General features: G+C 46.8%; 4 protein-coding genes across 10 annotated transcripts; 2 read left to right on the plus strand and 2 right to left on the minus strand.

Moving 5' to 3' along the window:
- Positions 1-130: 130 nt before the first annotated feature.
- LOC124348816 (ankyrin repeat domain-containing protein 17-like) lies at positions 131-14,186 on the minus strand. Of its 5 annotated transcripts, none has more exons than XM_046799097.1 (16): positions 13,595-14,186; positions 12,138-12,345; positions 11,900-12,056; positions 10,776-11,553; positions 10,456-10,707; positions 10,157-10,392; positions 8,095-10,088; positions 7,728-8,020; positions 7,491-7,662; positions 7,121-7,420; positions 5,747-7,026; positions 5,301-5,678; positions 2,590-5,126; positions 2,210-2,508; positions 1,318-2,141; positions 131-1,244 (listed from the first exon to the last, which is right to left on the minus strand). In XM_046799097.1, the coding sequence occupies exons 1-16, from the start codon at positions 13,991-13,993 to the stop codon at positions 1,218-1,220; spliced, it is 10,134 nt and encodes a 3,377-aa protein (XP_046655053.1). In that variant the 5' UTR covers positions 13,994-14,186; the 3' UTR covers positions 131-1,217. The 5 variants fall into 5 exon arrangements, with proteins under 5 accessions (XP_046655053.1, XP_046655052.1, XP_046655051.1 ...); XM_046799096.1 differs by having other exon boundaries at positions 2,210-2,511; XM_046799095.1 differs by having other exon boundaries at positions 2,210-5,126; positions 12,138-12,321.
- A 244-nt stretch (positions 14,187-14,430) lies between these two features.
- LOC124348924 (ring canal kelch homolog) lies at positions 14,431-17,810 on the minus strand. Of its 3 annotated transcripts, none has more exons than XM_046799328.1 (14): positions 17,391-17,810; positions 17,167-17,310; positions 16,868-17,096; positions 16,752-16,803; positions 16,559-16,682; positions 16,390-16,486; positions 16,169-16,325; positions 15,997-16,106; positions 15,821-15,933; positions 15,580-15,757; positions 15,375-15,515; positions 15,217-15,309; positions 14,984-15,146; positions 14,431-14,917 (listed from the first exon to the last, which is right to left on the minus strand). In XM_046799328.1, the coding sequence occupies exons 1-14, from the start codon at positions 17,447-17,449 to the stop codon at positions 14,745-14,747; spliced, it is 1,833 nt and encodes a 610-aa protein (XP_046655284.1). In that variant the 5' UTR covers positions 17,450-17,810; the 3' UTR covers positions 14,431-14,744. The 3 variants fall into 3 exon arrangements, with proteins under 3 accessions (XP_046655284.1, XP_046655282.1, XP_046655285.1); XM_046799326.1 differs by having other exon boundaries at positions 16,559-16,678; positions 16,748-16,803; positions 17,391-17,808; XM_046799329.1 differs by having other exon boundaries at positions 16,559-16,678; positions 16,748-16,803; positions 17,368-17,443.
- Positions 17,811-17,912: 102 nt separating this feature from the next.
- LOC124349113 lies at positions 17,913-18,831 on the plus strand. Its single transcript, XM_046799627.1, has 2 exons — positions 17,913-18,056; positions 18,259-18,831. Exons 1-2 carry the CDS (start codon positions 17,987-17,989, stop codon positions 18,651-18,653), a joined length of 465 nt encoding a protein of 154 aa, XP_046655583.1. The 5' UTR covers positions 17,913-17,986; the 3' UTR covers positions 18,654-18,831.
- A 246-nt stretch (positions 18,832-19,077) lies between these two features.
- Positions 19,078-20,201, plus strand: LOC124349115. Its single transcript, XM_046799628.1, has 3 exons — positions 19,078-19,276; positions 19,345-19,527; positions 19,595-20,201. The coding sequence occupies exons 1-3, from the start codon at positions 19,219-19,221 to the stop codon at positions 19,813-19,815; spliced, it is 462 nt and encodes a 153-aa protein (XP_046655584.1). The 5' UTR covers positions 19,078-19,218; the 3' UTR covers positions 19,816-20,201.
- Positions 20,202-20,229: the final 28 nt, after the last annotated feature.

Here is a 20,229-nt window from a genome sequence, read left to right on the forward strand (position 1 = left end):
TATAAGGTGAAAATAAGGAAAGGAATTGAATCAAGGCATAATGCGACAAAAAATTCAAGAAAAAAAAAATTAATAAAGTGCACGACAAAGTTTAGTGGGTAGGGGGAAAACAAACAAAAGGCCTACATGATGCATGTCCCCAACTCGTTTATGAAATCGACGACAACAATCCAACAAAAAAAAAAGACTCGAACGAGAAAGCATCAAGAGAGGAGAGTGAGAAAGGATCAAAAGAGAGATAAAGTGCATGTAACAAGGCCAAGAGAGGGGGGAAAAAATAATAATAATTCACCCAACAAACTACATTCACAATTCGCTCGCAGTAATCCCAATGACGTTGTCATCCTCTTTTTTATGTATATCAAAATAGAAACAAAAAAGAGATAGAGAGATGGGTGGTGGTGGAGGAAAAAAAAGGAGGGAAATCAAATTGAATAAGGTAAAAGGAGAGGAGGGAGAACTAATGTCGTAAGAATAGACTCACAAAATTCGATCAGTACAAAGAAAACGCTTTTCGCACTTGTGTTTTGCTTGCAAAATCGACAACAATCAAGAGAATCCCAAAAAGGAGTGCAAGAGGGTCGCAAGAAGGACAACCAAATATTTTCAGACAAGAAGAATGGAGGGGAACTATGTAAATCTTCCTACCCGATTTGTGGCCGGTCGTGCACGACACCCAGTTTTTGAGTTCCATCTTCACGTAAGTACCTCTTGCACATTAGTATGCGACGTCCTGAAGGTGTTTCCAGAGAAAACGGAAAACCCTGACCACGGTTTTCATCACCGTCAACACTCTCGCACCTTTTCTTTTTTTGTTTCAAAAGTTTGAGTTTTCTTTCTTTTAATTCTTGTTTTTTTTTGGCTCTTTGCGTTGTTTGTTTGTTTGGTTGTGTATGTTTAATCTAAACCCAAAGAATCATATCTACATTCTAACAGATGACAATTGGGTCAAAAAATTCCGAGAGTCACGCTCATCAATAGGTCGTACGGCAAAGGGGAAAAAATAATAATAATAAAAAAAGAAAGAAGAGAGACAACACGTACACATGATTGGGAGATATCATCTTCAGATTCCATTGCCTCTTTTTTTGTCGACTCTTTTCCATCCGGATACAATGAAACATGATTGTTTCTTTTTATGTTGTTTTCGTTTCGATCACCTTCCTCGTTCATTTTTTTATCATATTTTTCCCGGTCATTTTTTTTTTATCTTGTCTTTATTGCTGGCTCCATTTCAACCAAACCTTTAAAAAAATGCAATAAAATGTTGTAGAATAAGTCGTAAAATCGAAATACTTTATAGACATTGAAACTTACCATGCCAGCGTCAGAGAGTTGCTGGTCGCCCACTATAGAGTTGGGCGACGGCCCGCTCCCCTTGCCCTTCATGTTGGAGCCAGGTCCGATCCACATACCGTTCATGGTGTCATTACCTCCGTGCTGCTCCCCAGGTCCACCTGCGAACATGGGTGCTCCCATTGGTCCGCCCGGCATGCCAGGTGGAGGCATACCATTCATGAAAGCGGCTCCTGGGTGTTGGTGGTACGGCGCATTAGAGTTGGGACCACCGTTCATTCCGACTGAAGATTGAGCCGAAAATTCCATTCCGAGAGATTCATTTCCTTCTGACATTCCCTCCATCTGGCGCTGCAAAAGAGCGTGATGGTGATGGTGCTGCTGCTGATGATGATGGTGAGTCATGCCCTGTTTCTGCTGCAGGTAAGACAGGCCTCCGTCATCGTTTGAATTCGGTGCCGGAACAGAAACGTTGGGTCCGTGAAGTCCTGAAATAGCCATCCAGTCGTTGGGACTGAGGCCAGGAGGCAAAGTCGATGGGTTCATTGCGGAAAGAGGTGGGACCATGGGACCTGCGCCACCAGCACCCATGTCGGCTCCTGGAGCGCCGTGGTATCCCCACAAGCCGAGGTCAGCCGGTGAGAAACCGACTCCGCCAGCTCCGTGAGGTGGTCCGGGTGTCCGACGAGTCATTGCCCGCTCGGTGCCGATGGGCCTCAACTCGGGTCTCAGCATCTTTCGCTGATCGTCTTGCATGGAGCGGTGCTGGGAGTGTTGATGCTGTTGGTGTTGCGGAGGCCCACCGGAAGCACCGTAGGCGTCGTGATTCTGCCCAGAATTGCCGTCTACAGTTTTCGAGGATGAACAAAAGTTTAGCATATTCAAATCAAATACTTATTGCAATTGTAATTACCTAATAAACCACCACTCGTTTGGGTGGAGGGAGGCGGTCCAGACATCCGGTTGGCTACTCCAGGTCCAGGGTAACCCATCATACGATGAAGTTCATTGGCGGATGACCCAAAAGGTGTTCCAATGGGCGGCGGATAGTCCGTTCCAAAGTTCTGGTTTGGCATGTGCTGGTGCTGTTTCATGTCACCCCCGTTAGCCGAGCCGAGACCATAGCCAGCTGGAGGGAACGAGATTCGATTGCCACCACCAAACATGGGCACCGGATAGCCTTGCTGCTGAGGTCCTCCTCCGCCTCCTCCCCTGCTGGTTGCGAAATCCGGAGCGTTGGGATTGAGTTTCGCCGACGCCGAGAACGAGGTTGATAATGAAGTGTTGTTATACCTCGGGGGTCCGCCCATTCCTGGAGCTAGGGGGAATGACGGTGCCTGTCGCATGGAATCTCCTCCACCGCCGCCCATCGGTCCCGACGGCCTACTAATTCCGTAGAAGTTGGTCATGGGCATTCCATCGTACTGAGGCTGCTGCTGTTGCTGCGGCGGTTCGTGCTGCATCCGATTTGCCGTCGAGTTGGGCCGCATCCGAACAGTGGCCGATGGACCACCGGGAGCCAGCGAAGCAGCTGGAGGTGGAGGCATCATGATCGAGTCTGGGGGGCCTCCCGATGTTTGATTAGACTGCATGTTTCGAGCTCCGACAGGACCTAGAGGTTGAATCGGAGTCGGGTTAAAGAGGGGAGGCGTCCCCATACGTGGCGGGGGTGTTAAAGGGTGATGGCGACTGCCAACTGGGGCTCGCATAGCAGCACATGAGCTCGGAATCGGGGTTCCAGGAGCGCTGGACGCCAACGAAGTTGGCAAGTCCATAGTCGACATATCGTTCTGCGACTGGCTTGTAGCCGTCAAATTTCCTCGGTAGCCTGGCGCTTTGGCCGCATCCACAACATGGAGCGACGGCCCGGAGTCTCCTTGATGGCCGGAAAGAGAGCTGGCCAATGATGTAGGGGTGGACTTGGACGGTATCGGACTGACTCCGGAAGCCGCCACGCTAGCAAAATTCTTCGAAGACGATTTTGAACCCTGCTGCTGCTCTTTGTACCACATACTCTGCTGGGCAACTTTGCTGAAGAGGTTGTTAAACGGCGAGTAGTCTTGAACTGGGCTAGCAGAACTGGGTCTCGATGAAACCAAGCTGTTTGAAGTGGAAATTGAAACCGAACACGAACTAGCCATTTGCTGTGCCTGGCTGCTGCAGACTGGCCCATGTTGCGCTTGGGAGGTGGCCGGCTGTTGCTGTTGTTGAGTTGGAACTTGCTGTTGATGACTGGTTACTGAAGAGGCAGGCATGAGCGGAGAAGTTTTATCAGACGGCTTAGAAGGCGCCTGAGGAGCCACTTGCTGCGGAGAAACTTTGGTCGGAGCTGGAAATTGCCCCGAAACGACCGGAGTAGTGCGCGTAGAAGCTGCACCACTGGTGGTCGGAACTACTGTTGCGTTGCCGGCCACGCTGTAAGACACGACTGGCTTCACCACTGCTGCGGATGCGGGAGCTGTAGAAGTTTGAGAAACGACTTTCTTCGCCACAGGAACGGCTATGGCTGGATTAACTTCGGGGAACAGTTGACGAACTGCTCCACTCTTCTGCTGTTGAGCCAACAACTGCTGTTGAGGCTGTTGGACGAATAAAGGACCAGCTGTGACGGGTGGAGTCTTCGATCCTGATGCCGGAACCGTTCGTTTTGGAGACGACGCAGCGACAATCAGAGTGTTGATAGCTCCCCAGGCTACAGTACTTGGAACAGGAGCAGGTTGGCCGGAAACGGGCGCTGTTGTGGTGGGCTTACTGGAAGCAATGGTCGTAGCGGCTCGAGTTACTTTCGGCTGGGAGGCAGCAACCGATGTCGTTGCTGCAGTCCCCGGTTTCACTCCGGCGCTCGTAGCTGAGGCTCCTGCTTTGGCGGCTGCATTGGCGGCCCGGAACTTAGCCATTAGTTCATTAAACTCCTTCTCGGGCTCTTTGATCAAGGCGCTGATGAGTTGCTGTGCCTGACGGATGGATTCTGCCAGGCCTTTGATCAAAACAGTGCGGTCACCCTGACCTTTGCCTTGTTTCTCAATTTCAATGTGGGCGCCGGAAATCTCTCGGATGGCGTTGATGTTGCATCCGGCTCGACCAATGACACGACTAATAGCGTTCGATGGCACAGTAACCTTCTTTGATCGCTCAGAGCTTTGGATAACAGACAAGGTGCCCGACGAACGGTCACTCGACTGACTTTTCTTCCCTCCGGCCGCAGTTGAACCCAAATTAGAACTCGAATTCTCTCGACTGCTGACTGGTCCACGACGTACAACCTCCTTCCAGCCTTCTTCTCTCTTTACGGGCCGTTTAGGACTCGTCAAGGAGGTAGGAGACAAAGATTTAAGAGATGAAGGTAGATTGTTCACTTCTTTGAGCGTGTCCAGCTCAGTGCAGTTTCGCTGCTGTTGAACCGGCGCGGAAGCAGGAGCCTTGGCCACTTTCTCAGTCGTGATAATCAACGTCTCCAGTATCACATTCTCCTTCTTCCGTTTACTGGTTCGGTTCAAGATTTGAGCCGGATCCTCAGAGGAGCTGGTAGTGACCAAGGGAGGAGGAGACGACTTTTTCGTGGGCTGTTGAATCTCAGGCTCCACCTCTTTATCCTTTCTTTTGGTTGGGACTTCGACGACGATATCTTCCACCGTGCTGGGGGTAGCAGATTCTGGCGCAGCTATCTTGGCGCTCTTCTTGCTTTTCTTGGTTTTGGAAGACTGTTTCTCATCTGCTTCCTTGTTGTTGTTGGTTGGAGGTGGTTCGACAAAGTCGGGAGTATCTCCCGTGTCACTCATGGCATCATCTCCTTCGCCATCTTTCTCGTCGTCGTTGTCATTGCCGTTCTCCTACAATTCAAAAATGTATATTACATTTACTGGACAGGAAGGACATCAATGATTATCACTGACTATTATCTATTTCTAACAAAAGCCTAGTAAAATCGTAGAATAATCAAACGGATATCTAGTACAATCAATAAACCAAAAAATAAACTGAAACCGGAAACACGGCGGTCAGACCTGTGAGTCGTTATCGAGGTCGTCGCTCTCGGCACGGCGCTTCTCCTGTTTCTTTTCTTGCTTCTTTCGCTTCTTCTTTTCCCGTTTGCGAGCAGCAGCGGCCCTCTTCAAATCTTCGCGAATCTTTTCCATATCGAGTTCGTCTAAGAGATTGGCCGCGTTCTTGTTTGCCTCTGCCGCCTGGTGGTCTTTGGCAGCTCGGATAACCTCCATACAATGATGACACTTCTTAAGCAGATCCTTGTCGACAGCCGTTGAAATGAATCGCGTCATTTCCTGGTCAGACGGGAATTGAGTCACCCGCTTAACCATCCACTTCACGACTTTGACATGGCCCTTGCGGAACGCTGCCATCAAACAGGAAACTTTGCGATTGTCCTAAGTAAGAGCAGTTGAAATTAGCAATGAGGATTGAGGATGACAAAGTGTGAAAACAACAAGTTTACCTGGGAATCAATGTCTGCTTTGGCTTTGTAGAGAAGTTCCACTACTTCGAGATGGCCGCCATTTGCCGCTAGCCACAGAGGAGAATTGCCTTTCTTGTTTTTGACATCCGCTTGGGCACCGCGCTGCAACAAAAGTTCGACAAAATCGACATGGCCTTTATCGGATGCAATCGTAAGGGCTGTGTCTCGGGAAGAAGGTACGGGAGGCGCATTGACATCCGCACCGTAATCGAGGAGCACTCGACCAACTTCAACGTAGCCGCCACTGGCCGCTTCCATCAAAGGCGTGAGTCCAGTCTTGGCTCTGTGTTCTACATTGGCTTTCTTCTCCAGGAGCAATTGGACGACTTCGTGCCTTCCCTGGAAGCAGGCCAGAGTCAAAGCGGTGTTCCTGTTCGTCTCAATCTGAGCATTGATGTCGCTGCCCATCTCCAGTAACGTCTTGACGGCGGCCACATGGCCGTTCATGGCCGCTAGCATCAACGGAGAGATGCCCAACTTCGACCCAGTGCGCGAATTAATCTCTGCAGCGTGGGCCAAAAGTAGCCGGATGATGTTGACGTAGCCGCCTGAAGCAGCCAACGAGAGGGGCGTGTAATCCGAAACGTTACGATGTTCTTTGTTGGAGCCACGATTCAGGAGCAGCTCAACCACCTCGTAGCGTCCACCTGAACAAGCTAACGAGAGAGCCGTATCTTTTGTTCGTTCCGATTGGGCTTCAATGTTAGCGCCGTGATTAAGCAGCACTTCGACCACCTTCTCGTGTCCGGCTGTGGCGGCCAATATGAGCGGAGTGAATCCTTTCTTGTCACGGTGTTCAATATTGGCATTCCTGGAAAGAAGCAGTTCAACCAGCTCCTCATGGCCACCGGTGCATGCCAACGTCAGGGCGGTATCGTGATTCGAGTCCGTCTCAGAATCCAAGTCCAGCATAGGTAATAAAGGTTGACTGTATTGGCTGGTTGATGCTGCGCCAGGAACCGGCGCTCCTCCTGGCACCACTGACGCTCCAGATGGCGTTGCGGGGGCGACTGGAAGACCACCGACAGACGATACTCCAGCAGCACCTGCAGGCATGCTGGGATAGTGAGACGAAGGAGTTGAGGCTGCCATGGATCCTGAAGTGGCAGACGCCACTCCAGCCGGTACAACACCAGGTAGGAAAGAAGAGTAGTCGGGATTGTAGTCAGGGTAATCTCCGAAATCAGGATCAAACGTCGCCTGTCCAGTTTGAACAGCTCCATTGACGCCCGTTAGTCCAATTCCTCCAACGGCTAAACCTGTGAGAAAGGGAAGCGTTAGATAAAGGGAAGCGTTAGATAAGCAGAGACCTACGATTCATGAAATGAAGAATGGTGTTGGAAATTGACTCACCGCTTGCATCGGTGATGGGAGCAGAGTACACCTGCTGTTGCGTTGGAACTGAAGACACTTTAGATTTCTTGCCAGATTTTGTCTTCTTGTCCGTGGACGAGCTAGCCATTTGAACTGAGACGGGAGTTGAACCCCCGGCAATCTGAGATTGCTGTTGTTGGTCGCTGGTAGTTGCCGGTGGGTGAGGGACAGTGAACGTTCCCATATTGAATCCAGTCCATTTCGCGTCCAAAGTGACTGGCGCAGTGACGGAAGTGGCGTTGGCTGAGACTATAGGCTCGATGGGAGGTTGACCCGAAGCTGTTTTAAAAAACGCGAAGAATGAGAGAATTTCCAGCAGGATCATTTTCACAGAGATGGTATAACTTACGTAGTTGTAAAGATTGCAACCGAATTTGCTGGTGGATTGCCAAACTTGGCGTCTGGGACGTTACCACTTGCAGGCCGGAAGCTGAAACGGCGCCCGCTTGTACAGTAGTCGTCGATCCAGACTGTAGCTGTTGATAATGAATTAAGGTGGTTGAAGGTGATCCATTTCCAATCTAGTTGAAAATATTATTCGATTACACAACTGTGTGAAATCGATAGAAAAGAATTGACAATTTACCTGAGCATTTGAACCCGAATAGGCGGAACAGGGTATAGAGACATTGGTCCCCGAAAGAGGTTGAAAGGTGATTCCGGTGACGCATTGAGCCGTTGATCCGTTGGGTAACGCAGTGCTCTGAACCTGTATGCCGATGTTAGCCGCAGCTACGGAAACATCCTGAGTCGCAAAGAGGGGCACTGGTGCCCCAGTGACTTGCAGGCCTCCAGTCGTTGAACTACTGGATGAATCTTCGCTCGAAGAATTATCAATGGGGCGTTTCTCAGCTCTGTTTGGAGATTTCACTTCCTCGCCTAGAAATTTTCAAAATAAAAGAGAATTATTCATCGTGTCGTGACACACCAAAACGCTTTGACTAAAAAATTACCGTTGACTTCGTCGCTATTGTATGATGGAATCTTTGCAACAGCTGATTCCGCGTCAACGTCGAGGTTATTCCTTTCAACTCGGCTGACGGTGGTTGTCTGCGCGTTCCCACTTCCAGCAGCAGCCAATGGAGGAATTTGCTGTTGAGGGAAGGCCAGCTGTTGTTCAACCTGAAGCTGAAACTGACGGATTTGCTGTTGAAGCTGCTGTTTCTGCTGGAGGATCTGCTGAACACACTGTTGAAACTGAGCAGTGGCTGCTGCTGCCGATGGACCTTGGGCCGCACCAGCAGTGTAGGCTGGTGCCAAAACTTGTTGCTCCAATTGCTGAAGCTGTGCCACATTTTGCTGAAGCGCAGCCAACTGCGCCTGGTTTTGCAGGGCGTTCTGTTGCAAAGCAGCCAGAGTGGCCTGATTTTGCTGCTTCAAATGCCTCTGTTGCATCACCTGCTGCTGCAGATGTTGATTCAATTGTTGCAACTGCTGTAGTTGTTGGAGCTGCTGCAATTGCTGAAGTTGCTGACATTGTTGTTGCTGCTGTTGTTGGACAGCGTTCGTCGGGACTTGCCAGTGTTGCTGATGCGCTTGTTGGATTTGGGATGCTTGCTGCTGTTGTTGTTGTTGTAGAGGCGGCAGTTGTTGCTGCTGCTGTTGTTGCTGCTGCTTCTTGAGGATCTTATTCTCTTTCTTGACGGCTTTGGCTTTGGGTCTTTCGGCTGGGGGTAAAGATGCCGGTGAGATGATGGCGGCAGGCGTCACAGCATTGGAGGCGTTTGTGCTGGGCGCTGAACTGCTGCTACTGACAACGTTGGGGTTCGTGACTATGACGCTCTCTCTTGGCTGCTGTTGCGCCGGTGGTGGAAGGACCGAAGGAACTGACGAGGAAGGCGCGATCTGGTTGGGCGTAGGGGCAGGTGGAGCGGGCGATGGTCGGGTGGATTCAAACTCTAGAGGTGGGAGTTCTTCAAGGAGTTTGACAATATCTTCCAAATTGACGGGTGTCGGTGTTGTGAGACCGACAAGGGTGCCCCCTCCAATGCCGCCACCACCGGGCCGGTTCAATTCAACTTCCATGTTGAGCATGTGCGTCAAAGCGGCGGCGGTTGCCGGGCTGAGAGCCGTACTATGACTCGACTGAGACCCCGACGTGCTACTGGCTTGTGACGACGACCACTGGGCTCTATCACGCAGTTCCCGTTCAATCTTCTCCAACTCTTCCACGAGTTGCGATTTCTCAAACGAAAGTCCCTCGGCTGACAGAGGAAAACGGACCGGCAAGAGTTTGCTGTCCGATGAAACGCTGGTCGCAGACGTGACGGTGGCGGACACTGAGGCATGCTCGCATGAAGGTGTCGCGGCATTCTTGGCCGCCGCTGAGGAGGAGAGCTGTTGATCCGTTCCAGAGGCGCCGGCTGATGAGGAGGAGGTTTCAAGCGGTTTTTTCGTCAGCATTTTTTGGGCTGCCGCCGCCAGGGTAGAGATTGAATGGCTCCCACCCGAACTCGGACTTGAACTGGACGACCCGGCGAGAGGTGTTGGGATTGCCGGCAACGAGGTATTGGGTGGAAGAAGGCTGGTTAAGGCAGCGGCTGCTCCCTGCGGTTCCGGTCGTCCTCCAAGCGCCGCGGTGGGAACCGTAGCGGCCACTCCTCCAACGGGTGGGACTCGAGGCGCCGCCGTAGGAACTGAATCCGTGACTACTGCCGGTGACGGGACGATCGAATCCTCTGAAGCGACAGGGACCATTTGGCCACTTGAGTTGATGCCCGGTGGTATCTGGGCTTGCTCGGGTGTCACCAGGATGGAACTGGGGTAGTCAAGAAGCAACTGCACCACCTGAGTGTGTCCGCTTTTGGCCGCTTCTATGATCATAGTCGAGTTGTCTTTTAAACGATGAAATGGGTTGGCTCCATGGAGGAGCAATAGCTCTACGACTGCCAAATGGCCACCCGCACAAGCCAAGGAGAGCGGAGTATGATCATTGTTGGTGGTTTGCCTGCGTCAATCAAATAAACCATGAATCCTAGCCGACTTCCAAATCCAGCTACAATCAATCGATTTCACCTGTGAACATCAGCTCCTTTCGCAATCAGGAACTGGACGGTGCAGAGATGACCGGCTCTTGCAGCTTTCATCAGAGGTGTACGACCTCCCTCGGACGCGTGCTCCAAATCGGCGCCGTATTGCAAAAGCAATTCCGCCACGTCCGTATGTCCGTTTTCGCAAGCATACGTCAGAGCGGTATCCCCTGTTCCCGTTTGAGCGTGAACATTGGCGCCAGCCTCTAGAAGGTAGCGGACCTAGCAAGAAGAAATTTCGTTATAAAATTTTGCGACATCGTACGATGTGAAACTTAAACACACCAGATCAAGGTGGCCCTCTTGCGCTGCTTCCATGAGCGGCGTCGACGCCCCCAGTTCGATATCAGCACCGGCCTTGATGAGGAAATCGGCCACTTCTGAGAAACCTCCGCAACATGCAAGAGTCAAGGCCGTCTCTTGCGTCTCCTCAGTCTGTGCGTTGATGTCGGCGCCCTGACTAAGTAGCAACGCTACCATCTCCTCGTGACCCTCACGGGCTGCCTCCATCAGAGGCGTGTAACCTTCATCGTTGACCTGAGAAGATCAAAATCAGGTTAGAAAGAAAAAGCGAATTCATTTTCATTCAAACTTGCACAAGTTACTTCTTCGATGTTGGCTCCACGTTCCAGGAGGAGCATGGCTAGTTCGACGTGACCACCGCAAGCGGCCAATGTAAGAGGTGACTCGAAACTGTCGGCCGGCATGTTGACTTGAGCTCCCGAATCAAGAAGGAGCCGGGCAACTTCGACATGGCCATCCATCGAGGCTTCCATGAGAGCTGTGTGCATCTCGTCAGTCTTGTGCTCCTGATCGGCACCAGCTTCTAGGAGGAAACGGACCATCTCTAAGTGACCCTTGTAACAGGCCAGCGTCAGGGCAGACTCTTTGAACTCGTTCGAGTGGGTGTTGATGCCGGCGCCGTGGTTCAAAAGGATCTTTGCCACGCCAACGTGACCGGCGGAGGCAGCTTCCATCAGCGGGGTATGGCCATTCTCATTATGGTCCTCCACGTTAGCGTTGGCTTCCAGTAGGAGGGTAACTACCTCTTCGTGGCCACCAGCGCAGGCGTACATTAGCGGCGTGTTGCCCGATGACGACTGGGCGTTGACTTCGGCGCCGTGTTCCAGCAGCAGGCGGACAATATCCGCGTTACCAGCCGACGCCGCCTCCATCAGTGGCGTACAGTCGCCCTTGACGCCACGATCTTCTACGTTGGCCCGCATAGCAAGCAACACCTGCGCCAATTCGTAGTAGCCGGCCGAACAGGCCAGCGAAAGCAATGACTCGCCTTCCTCCGTGGTTTCGTGTACACTACGTCCTTCGTCTAGCAAACGCCGTACGGCTGAGACGTCGCCGTCAGTGCAGGCTTCCACTAACGACCTGTAATAAACAAGATAAATGGATGATAAAGAAACATTCTCATTGCATCAAATTTAACAATATTATGCATTAGTTCTAATAGAACATGACCCCCACTAATAGTCAAGAAATAGGGGGTACAAATTCAATGACTTCAAACCGATTAATCAACTCATTTCAACTGCATCCTTCTCTGAGTGATAAAATTGTGATGGGTTCACACTTTTATCAGTCAACCTCAGTGAATAAATGTTTAGACTTGGATGGGTAAAGTTCGCCAACAACGATTCACTGGCTGAAATCTAGCTTTCGTCATGTGTGACCTTTCACAGGAGATAGACGGCCAATAAAAGAAGTTCTTGCTTACCGGGCTTCTTGATGGAAATTGCTAGAGTTTTCGGATCGCATGCGAGTTAGTGCAGCGGCGGCCTCGTCCAGTGCACACGATACACTGGATGTTAACCGACTGAGAACTTCTTGATCGCCGAGCCGTTTGCTGTCTCCTCCAGTCAGTTTTCCAATTCCTGGTAATTTTGTAAAGATAATACACGAAAAGATTAGGAATATTTATTGACGTTTCTGATTTTTTTTTTTCAAGTTTTTACCTGCAGCCTCGAGGAGAGCTTCAATCCTGGCTTGAGTGTCTGGATCGATGCGTGGTAGTTCGCCAATGCTGTGTCCGTCGTGTTGAGCGGCAGCAGCGGCGGCTAGAAGGAATCGCGGCGCGTCCAGCGACGAGGCCGAAGACGAGGGGCATCGGCAGTCGTCCGCACAGCCCTCCACTTCCGACTCCTCCACAAAAAAAGATTCCACCTACAGGTCAATTCCCATTTTCACAATGACACAAACAACGAAGAAACGACAGTCGCACTGACGAAAACTTAACGACAGAAAATGGATGATGGAGGTGGTAATATTATTCGATCCCCTTCTTTACATTTGGCAAGCGAACCCCTGGGTTTCTAGTTATTTCAATCGCCATCGGGCGGATTTCGGTTATTCCAAAAGCAGAGCCAAAATGGGTACCCCAGACACACCAAAGATTGCTTTAAATAACGGCAGGGTCCTTCGTTCCTTTCAGACTTGACAACAGGTGCTGGTCGTGTTGCAACTAAAGTCGGGACAAGTAACTTTAAAAAATAAAAATAAAAAACTTTGGAATGACAGCCGAGTCGGGTCTAGCTGGAACGATTTGGACAAAACTGGGACAGTGCTCCGCATTTCAATTTGGTGATTTACTTTCCCTTCTACTTGACATGTTTTCCATAGTTTGAAGGCGGAACTATTCCGCCACTTTACCAAGGGGGCCAACTAACATAAGCTTCACATTTTGGAAAAGAAGGTACACCAGTACAAAAACATTTTGCAAATCAAGGGGGCAACGGCCCACCGGAATCCCAAAGAAAGGGCTTCGACGCTCCCCCACCGTATTCCCCCTACATAATCTTTTGCCTCCCTTTTTTTCCCTCTACACATTCTTTTTGGCCAAATCCCTTCAAAAAGGCCCCCCTCCCTCTTTCTCTTTCAACCTCTAGTTGTCCCCCAAGTCCATCCATCTGATTTGCCATCATCAATGAGAACGAAGACCGCTTGAACCCTGACCAAACCCCACGCCAAACGCCGAAAGATGACACGGAATAAACAAGCTGTAGATACGATAAAATCCTCTGGTGTCAAACGACGACTGTTCCTTGACAGCCTGATGAAAACAGCCAAATTAAATGATGCTCTAAATAAGCAAAAAACTTTTGAATCATGGCTCTCTCAAGGAAGTAGAGCAGCAGTGAAGTAAGTCAGGAAGAATAACTTTGAAAGCTTTCAGAGGGGGAGTCCTATTTAAAGCTCAAAAGAAAGGATGATTTAACTAAATCTAAGCATCGCAAACACAATAAGCATTTCTACTGATGCCGATATGTTGATGTAGGGCTGACCAACACAGGATGGAACTAAACCAGGGGGACATTTTGATTGATAAGATTCCACTGGAACTAGGGAGTTGTTTCCTAGATTGGTGAGCTGAGAGAAAAAAAAGTAATCCTATGCCTTTCAGGAAGCTACTTACCGAAAGGACGTCGTCACTGTCACTGTCAGAAGAGTCAGGCATAAATTGCTGTTGGTATGACCGACTCTGCTTGACTTGTTGGATAGCTATCTCAGTAGCTAGGGCTGTTGAACAAGAGTTGGCTAGGTCTGTCACAGTAACAGTCTTGTGATTCAGATTGGGTGGTGGAGGTTGATGATGATGATGAGTTGATGTTGGGTGGTTGTTGCTTCTGCCCGCGATGTGATTGCTCTTCGGGACGGAATTGCCTTTGCTAGGCTTGCTCGGCTTTGCACTGGCAGCGGACGTCGCAGGGGCTGTAGCTGCTGCTGGGTTGGCCAATGCACGATGCCCGACCTCGTGCTGTTTCACGCAGTTCCCTACACTTTCAGAAGCAGAATTCTGTACCACATTCTGCATCTTCAACAAAGTAAGCAATTGACGAATACATGGGCCAAACGGCCGTCTTTGATCGCCGGCGAGCTTCTTAAATTAACGCGACTTTTCTTTGATCCAAAAATGGGGACTTATGATAGCCTTTTGGGTGTATTGCAACGACGACAGACTCTCCACTGACCTACACAGCCGCCATTTGTCTACGTTCATTCGTACAGCCCAATGGCTAAAAAGGCCGGATGTCTCTTAACGCCCTCTATCGGACATGAACTTCATTGCTTGGGAAAATGCGGGCTTTATAGCGACATCTATGACTAATTTTTAAAAATAAGGGAAAACAAGGTTTAGATGGTTTTTTGTTTTCGTTGGTTTTCGTTATTTTCTCAACTTAAAACATAAAATAAGGATAACTGATAAATCCTGGTTATTAATAGAAGAGTTTTGAAATAAAAACACGAAACTTGAATAACCACGATGTATTCAAAAACTATTTTTAGTACGGTTGGATACAGGAACACAAACATAATTCGTTAATGGACGCGATGTTTTTTTTTATTCGAATGTTACACATCGAAAGTAGGTAGTGTTTTGCAAGACAACCCCAAACCCTAGGATTTTTGGCAACATAAATAATTAAAAAATTACGAGATTACCATCCGAACATCGTAGGGATCTAAAAGCAGCAATAGAAAAGGCAGCCGCACTCCTGTCCAAACATGATTGGCGAATTAAAAACAAACAAAATGAAAATTCAGGACAAGAGCTGTTTTCACATTCATGAAGGCCGGTTAATGATGGCTATTCCAGCATAACTGCGTCCGATACCCATACATGCGGGTAACATTGACCAAGTATTGGCTGTGGGGTCGTAAACTTCGACCGAGTTTAAATTTGTCGTTCCATCATCACCTCCAACGACGTAGATTAGACCATCGTGAGTCACCACACCTATTAAAAGAAATGAAACACACAATAATTGAAATACTTAAAAATGATTATGAGTATGAATTTCACCTGCATTTCTCCGACACAGCGACATATCCGCTGCAGATGTCCACGATTTCGTTACAGAATCGAATTTTTCAACTGAACGTCGTACCATGGGTCCATCGTGACCACCAATGGCATAAAGAAAGCCGTTCAATACCCCCACACCAGCTCCGCTACGTCGGCAGGCCTGACCATAATTACATAATCCATTATTAAAACGTCTCCAACCGAACGGAATATGCGTTTTAATACTGTACCATTTCCCCAACTAAGTTCCAAGAATTGGTTTCAGGAGAATAGCATTCGACCGATGACAGGCAATGCCTCGAAGCCCCATCATATCCACCAACCTTAAAACAAAAAATGCTAGACTTAGTCAACTCTTATCCACGGTTTTTTTTATCTGCATATTTACCGCATACAAGAGACCATTCAAAACACCGACGCCAACGCTGCTGCGCCTTGTATTCATGGAAGCTATTGCACGCCATTCTTGCGTTGCCGGGTCGAATTTCTCAGCAGACATCAGGCCAGTCGATCCATCAAATCCTCCGACCTGGGGTAACAACGAACCACGATCAAAGGAATCCGCACAAAAGCTGATTTTTCTTGAAGCTTACAGCATAGATGAAATTATTCAAAACGGCGACACCCAAGGTAGATCTGCGCGTCTCCATGTCAGGAGCTGGAAACCACTGATCCAAATTTGGCTCATAGAGATCAACTGTGCGCACTCGTAGGGATCCGTTGAATCCACCAATTGCATAAATGCGTCCACAAACGGATGCCAAACCCGCTCTGATGTAAGAAAAGAGAACGCAATCAACATTTGTTTTATTCGTAGAAGTTGAAGGTATTTACCTGCAACGTCTAGTGGGCATTTCCGCTAATTGATTCCATTTCTCGGTTTCGAAATCGTAGCACTCAACTCCACGAATTGCTTTCGGACTTTGGCCACCAACGACGAGAAGAAGCTAAAAAGTATTCAAAATTAAAATTTGTCAAGGTTTGATTAAAGTAAAAGGGAATCGAAATACTTTCGGCAAGCCTATTGGTAATCTTGGACGAGTTCTAGAAGTTTGATAAATCCGCTTTTGATCAGCTTTGAGCAGATGATACTTAAGAGCTTCAATCAACAAATCTTTGCCTATGGAATAATTATTTTAATAAAGTTGTCTCAAAACTATCAATTAATTCATTGATGCTTACAATGAGCATTCGATCGCATCAAAGTGTTGGTCTCGACATGTTGCAAAAGGTAGTCTTGGGAGAGGAGGGGAAGACGAACGTATTCCATAAGGGCAGGTAATTCTGAATTTCTACTATCGATGTCTGCATTCACCCAGTTCATGACAGCTTCGTATACCTTAAGAATAAAAATAATTTTAGGACAAAACAACAACAAAACTACTTTTGATGAAATTTAAAACCTTTTCTTCCGAAGGTACTGTCAACTTGTCACTACTAATAATACGTATCACATCTTGGCAGTTTAGACTGGCGAATTCTTCTCCGTCTACTACGTCACTGCAGCCAATCACCAAATTTTGAATTAAATGTCGAATTTCTAATAATTGGGAAAATTATTTGCAGTATTACCTAAAGTGTTGGGAAGTATATTTGTCAGCTAAATTCAATAGATCTATGCAGCCATGGAGATCAGCGAACGCCCGGATTCCAAGACAGTTGGAGGGATGCAATTGAGTGACGAGAAATTCACTACGTGCAACACAAACAAAAGTTTACTTGGTTTTATAAAAATTTTATTTTATATACAACAAACTTTACTTGCAAGCTTCTTTAACGTCAAACATTTGCAAAAGATTCGCGGCTGGCAGCAAGATCTGTACCCATAATTTATTGTAGTTGCTTAGTTGTTGTAAAGCTGATGATAATTAATTTTTTAACCTGAACATTATCTTCATTGACTTGAATTTCAGAGGAATAAACATATTCTAGCAGGAGTCCAAGGGCCTTGGGATCCACATCTTGGAGAACAATTCTGTTCTGATTACTTTCTTCAAAGCAACTAAACATTGCATGAAAGTAAGGACTGCAAGAAGCCAAAACTGCTCTATGAGCAGGGAATTCTTCTTGATTTGTGGTTATAAGGACAACATCACAAAGAAATTTTTCTCTGTTCAAAAACAATAAAGAAAGGAAATGTTACTTCATGTTTGAGCATTGAGAAGGGAAGAAGAGCATACTTTCTCATCATGTTGAATTTCGCAAATGATTTGGAAAAGTGATCTGAATTGCGATAAGATGGCCGCTCAGGAGAAGACTGGGCAGATTCTTTCTGAGAGCTTTCATCCAGAGAGTTTTGACTGGCATGGCGTAGGAGAAGCTTGCTAAAAAAAAAGAAAGGAACATGATTTATAATTAGGAAACCATATTTTAAGCCTTACAAATGAAAAGTTGTAAAACATACTGGACATTTAAATGATCTGTGAAATCCCTAGAAGACGAACTATTAGAACTAGTCGACATAGCGGGCAGATCAATTAGACGACCAACATCAGCAAGGTTTAAAGACAACACACAATATGGAGGTAATATTCAAGACTAGATGACACAATTTTGTCACTTTTCTTGATCAATATCAAGCGTCGCGCACACAATTTGGCTCAATCAACGGTCACTTGTTTTGGTTTGTTTTGCTCTGGTTTGGTTTTCCGTTGGTGCGCTAAAGCAGTCGACACTAATTTCAAGGCCGTTCTTTATGGCTTCCCCCAGCACACAGACACAGCACAGGCTTCGGAGCAGGTTTGTTTTGCTTACGCAACATTTTTCATTTTCTGTTTAGAAAATCGATAAAGCAATATCTATGTTATTGAAAGTAATTCAAAAATAATTGGGAGATGACGTAAAAGAATTTTTTTTTGCACTTGAACGGTTTCTCATATTTTTGAAATGGCTATTGGAAAGTAATGCCACCTGGCGGTTAATATATGAAGTCATTACTTTGTTCGCGCTTGACGTGACATCGCAACGCTGTCTCACCTGTCTTGAATAAAAATTTAAGAAATGGCACCGATTCGATCCTTGGGCGTGTTCGCCAGCATTGTTATATTTTATTTATTTGCTATCAGAGAAGGTATATCATTTGTTTACTATTACAAAAATCAAGCAATTGAAATTTTTATTTTGCCGTGTTTATAAAATGTCACCGAATCCACTGTAAAGCGATTTGAACGTGTGCTTGTTTTGACGTTTTCCAGCGTCTTAAAAATACAAAAATGCTCATGATCTTAAACGAAGAATTTTGAAGCTAACCTGTTTTCTTTTATTTCCATTAGGTACTGGTATCAAATGTTGGGTATGCAGATCCTTGGAAGATCCCAAATGTGCTGATCCATTTGACAACACATCCACACCCTTTTTCGACTGTGCCACCTTCCCTGAAGTAACTCACCTACCAGGTGTGAAGGCTACCATGTGCAGAAAAATCCGTCAGAAGGTGAATGGAGAGTGGAGATACATTCGCTCTTGTGCCAGGCTTGGAGAGCCTGGTATCGGTGGAGATGAACGTTACTGCCTTCAAAGATCAGGGACATTCAACATTCACATTGAAAGCTGTACCTGCAACAGCAAGGATGGATGTAATGCCGCCAGCTCAATGCTACCTTTGAATCTCATGATGTTAGGTTCTGTTTCCTTAGTTTTAGCCCTATACCACCTCAACAGGTTGTAATGTGTGTAATCTATCTGATTTATCTCCACATCATAGTAATATGAATCTCAAGCCATTTTATTCATTCCATTCAAGCCGTCCAACCGCCTGAATTTTTACGCCGTCCATAAAGTGCCTTTTTATCAGTGAAATGAAAACGACTACACACCTGTAGAAAATAAACGATTGTTTTTAAGTCGCTGATTTATTATTTTCTTTGCTTTATTGGCCTTTCCACACAAGGAAACGAAATATTTCCTCGTTTTATATCTGACACGCACCTCGATTCATTGATGTATTGAATTTCACCGTGATCGTATTATGAAAAATAAAATCGTGTAAAAGAGATTTCTTTCTTTATCTTTTTTCAAAGCAAAAATTTAAATTTAAAAATGTTTTTTTTTTTTTAATTAAAATTTTCATCGACTCGAGATGAACGTGGCAACCGTGTATCTTGAAAGTTCCTCAACAGAATTGTTTTGGGCGGTGGCGTTTTTTTGATCACCTTTTTATAAATGCAAATTTTTTAAATAATATCAAGTATACCTATTTTAAAACAGCAAGTGAATCTCACTTGATTCTTTCAATGGCTACCCAAATTGTGTTGATTCAGTTGTTCGTCATCACCTTATTCGTCCAATCAGGTATGAAATCGACACTCCATGTTGTTTACCTGAATTGAGCACACAATGTCGTTTTTATTTCTCCACAGGTTTTCCCATCAAGTGTCACCAGTGTTCTTCCAGCCAAGATGCCAAAGGGCAAGACAATTGTGGGGCCTACAAATTGTTTGACACTAGAAAAAGTATTCCCGTAGACTGCAACAGCGATGAATCTGTTACACCAGGAACGTTCTGTGTAAAAATCACGCAGCAGGGTCCCCGAAGCTTTGTCTGTAAGACCTAAATCAACCACCCAATTTAATGCCAGGAATTTTAAACATAATTTTGTGTCTATCTCAGGGGATGGACGCTGGAGACAGGTCATCCGTCGCTGTGCATCTGTGGCCGACACAGGTGTGACAGGTGTGTGTAATTGGGGAGTGAAGGAGAATGGTGTTTACTGGGAGGAATGCTACTGCGCTCAAGATGGTTGCAACGGCAGCAGTCAAATCTCCACAACCCTTTCTGCAATGATCCTGCCGTTGTGCCTTTCCATATTCATGAGATACTTTGCATGGTAGCCTCACAAGGTCTCATATTTCCCTTTCTTTATGTGAATTATTTCCCATCGTAAACATTTTCTCAGCACACAGTGCCTTTACGCGGCTGATCTGGTAGTTAGTTATACCTTTTTGCACACCATTTGACAATTCAGCATTTTTTCCTTTTTATCAAAGAGTGTGATGTTACTTAAAAAACAACACGTACATATCCGTCCAGAATCGTGCGTAACCGTCCGTCCCTTTTTGTTTCGCTCCAGAGTGTCCAAAATGTCTCTCCCAAAAACAAAACAAATAGAAAAAGGAATTTCTTTTTTTAGTGGAAATACTGGATGCTGCAGGTTTCCATGTTGATATACCAACGTGACAATTCTTGTATAAGAAATAAATAAAAAAAGATGAAAGTATTTGGATGCTTTTCTATAGTGAATATCA

This window comes from Daphnia pulicaria, chromosome 7 (genome assembly GCF_021234035.1).
Source record: "Daphnia pulicaria isolate SC F1-1A chromosome 7, SC_F0-13Bv2, whole genome shotgun sequence".
Classification (NCBI taxonomy): domain Eukaryota; kingdom Metazoa; phylum Arthropoda; class Branchiopoda; order Diplostraca; family Daphniidae; genus Daphnia; species Daphnia pulicaria.

Coding starts and splice junctions, on each gene's coding strand:
- LOC124349115 (XM_046799628.1), top strand. CDS start 19,219: ATGGCTACCCAAATTGTGTTGATTCAGTTGTTCGTCATCACCTTATTC. Junction 19,277..19,344: donor CACCTTATTCGTCCAATCAG/GTATGAAATCGA, acceptor ATTTCTCCACAG/GTTTTCCCATCAAGTGTCAC. Junction 19,528..19,594: donor GGGTCCCCGAAGCTTTGTCT/GTAAGACCTAAA, acceptor TGTCTATCTCAG/GGGATGGACGCTGGAGACAG.
- LOC124348816 (XM_046799093.1), bottom strand. CDS start 13,993: ATGCAGAATGTGGTACAGAATTCTGCTTCTGAAAGTGTAGGGAACTGC. Junction 11,554..11,899: donor AATTTCCATCAAGAAGCCCG/GTAAGCAAGAAC, acceptor TGTTTATTACAG/GTCGTTAGTGGAAGCCTGCA. Junction 2,142..2,209: donor AACGAGTGGTGGTTTATTAG/GTAATTACAATT, acceptor CGAAAACTGTAG/ACGGCAATTCTGGGCAGAAT.
- LOC124348924 (XM_046799328.1), bottom strand. CDS start 17,449: ATGTCGACTAGTTCTAATAGTTCGTCTTCTAGGGATTTCACAGATCAT. Junction 17,311..17,390: donor ACAGATCATTTAAATGTCCA/GTATGTTTTACA, acceptor CTTTTTTTTTAG/CAAGCTTCTCCTACGCCATG. Junction 16,326..16,389: donor CAGTACCTTCGGAAGAAAAG/GTTTTAAATTTC, acceptor TTTATTCTTAAG/GTATACGAAGCTGTCATGAA.
- LOC124349113 (XM_046799627.1), top strand. CDS start 17,987: ATGGCACCGATTCGATCCTTGGGCGTGTTCGCCAGCATTGTTATATTT. Junction 18,057..18,258: donor TTTATTTGCTATCAGAGAAG/GTATATCATTTG, acceptor TATTTCCATTAG/GTACTGGTATCAAATGTTGG.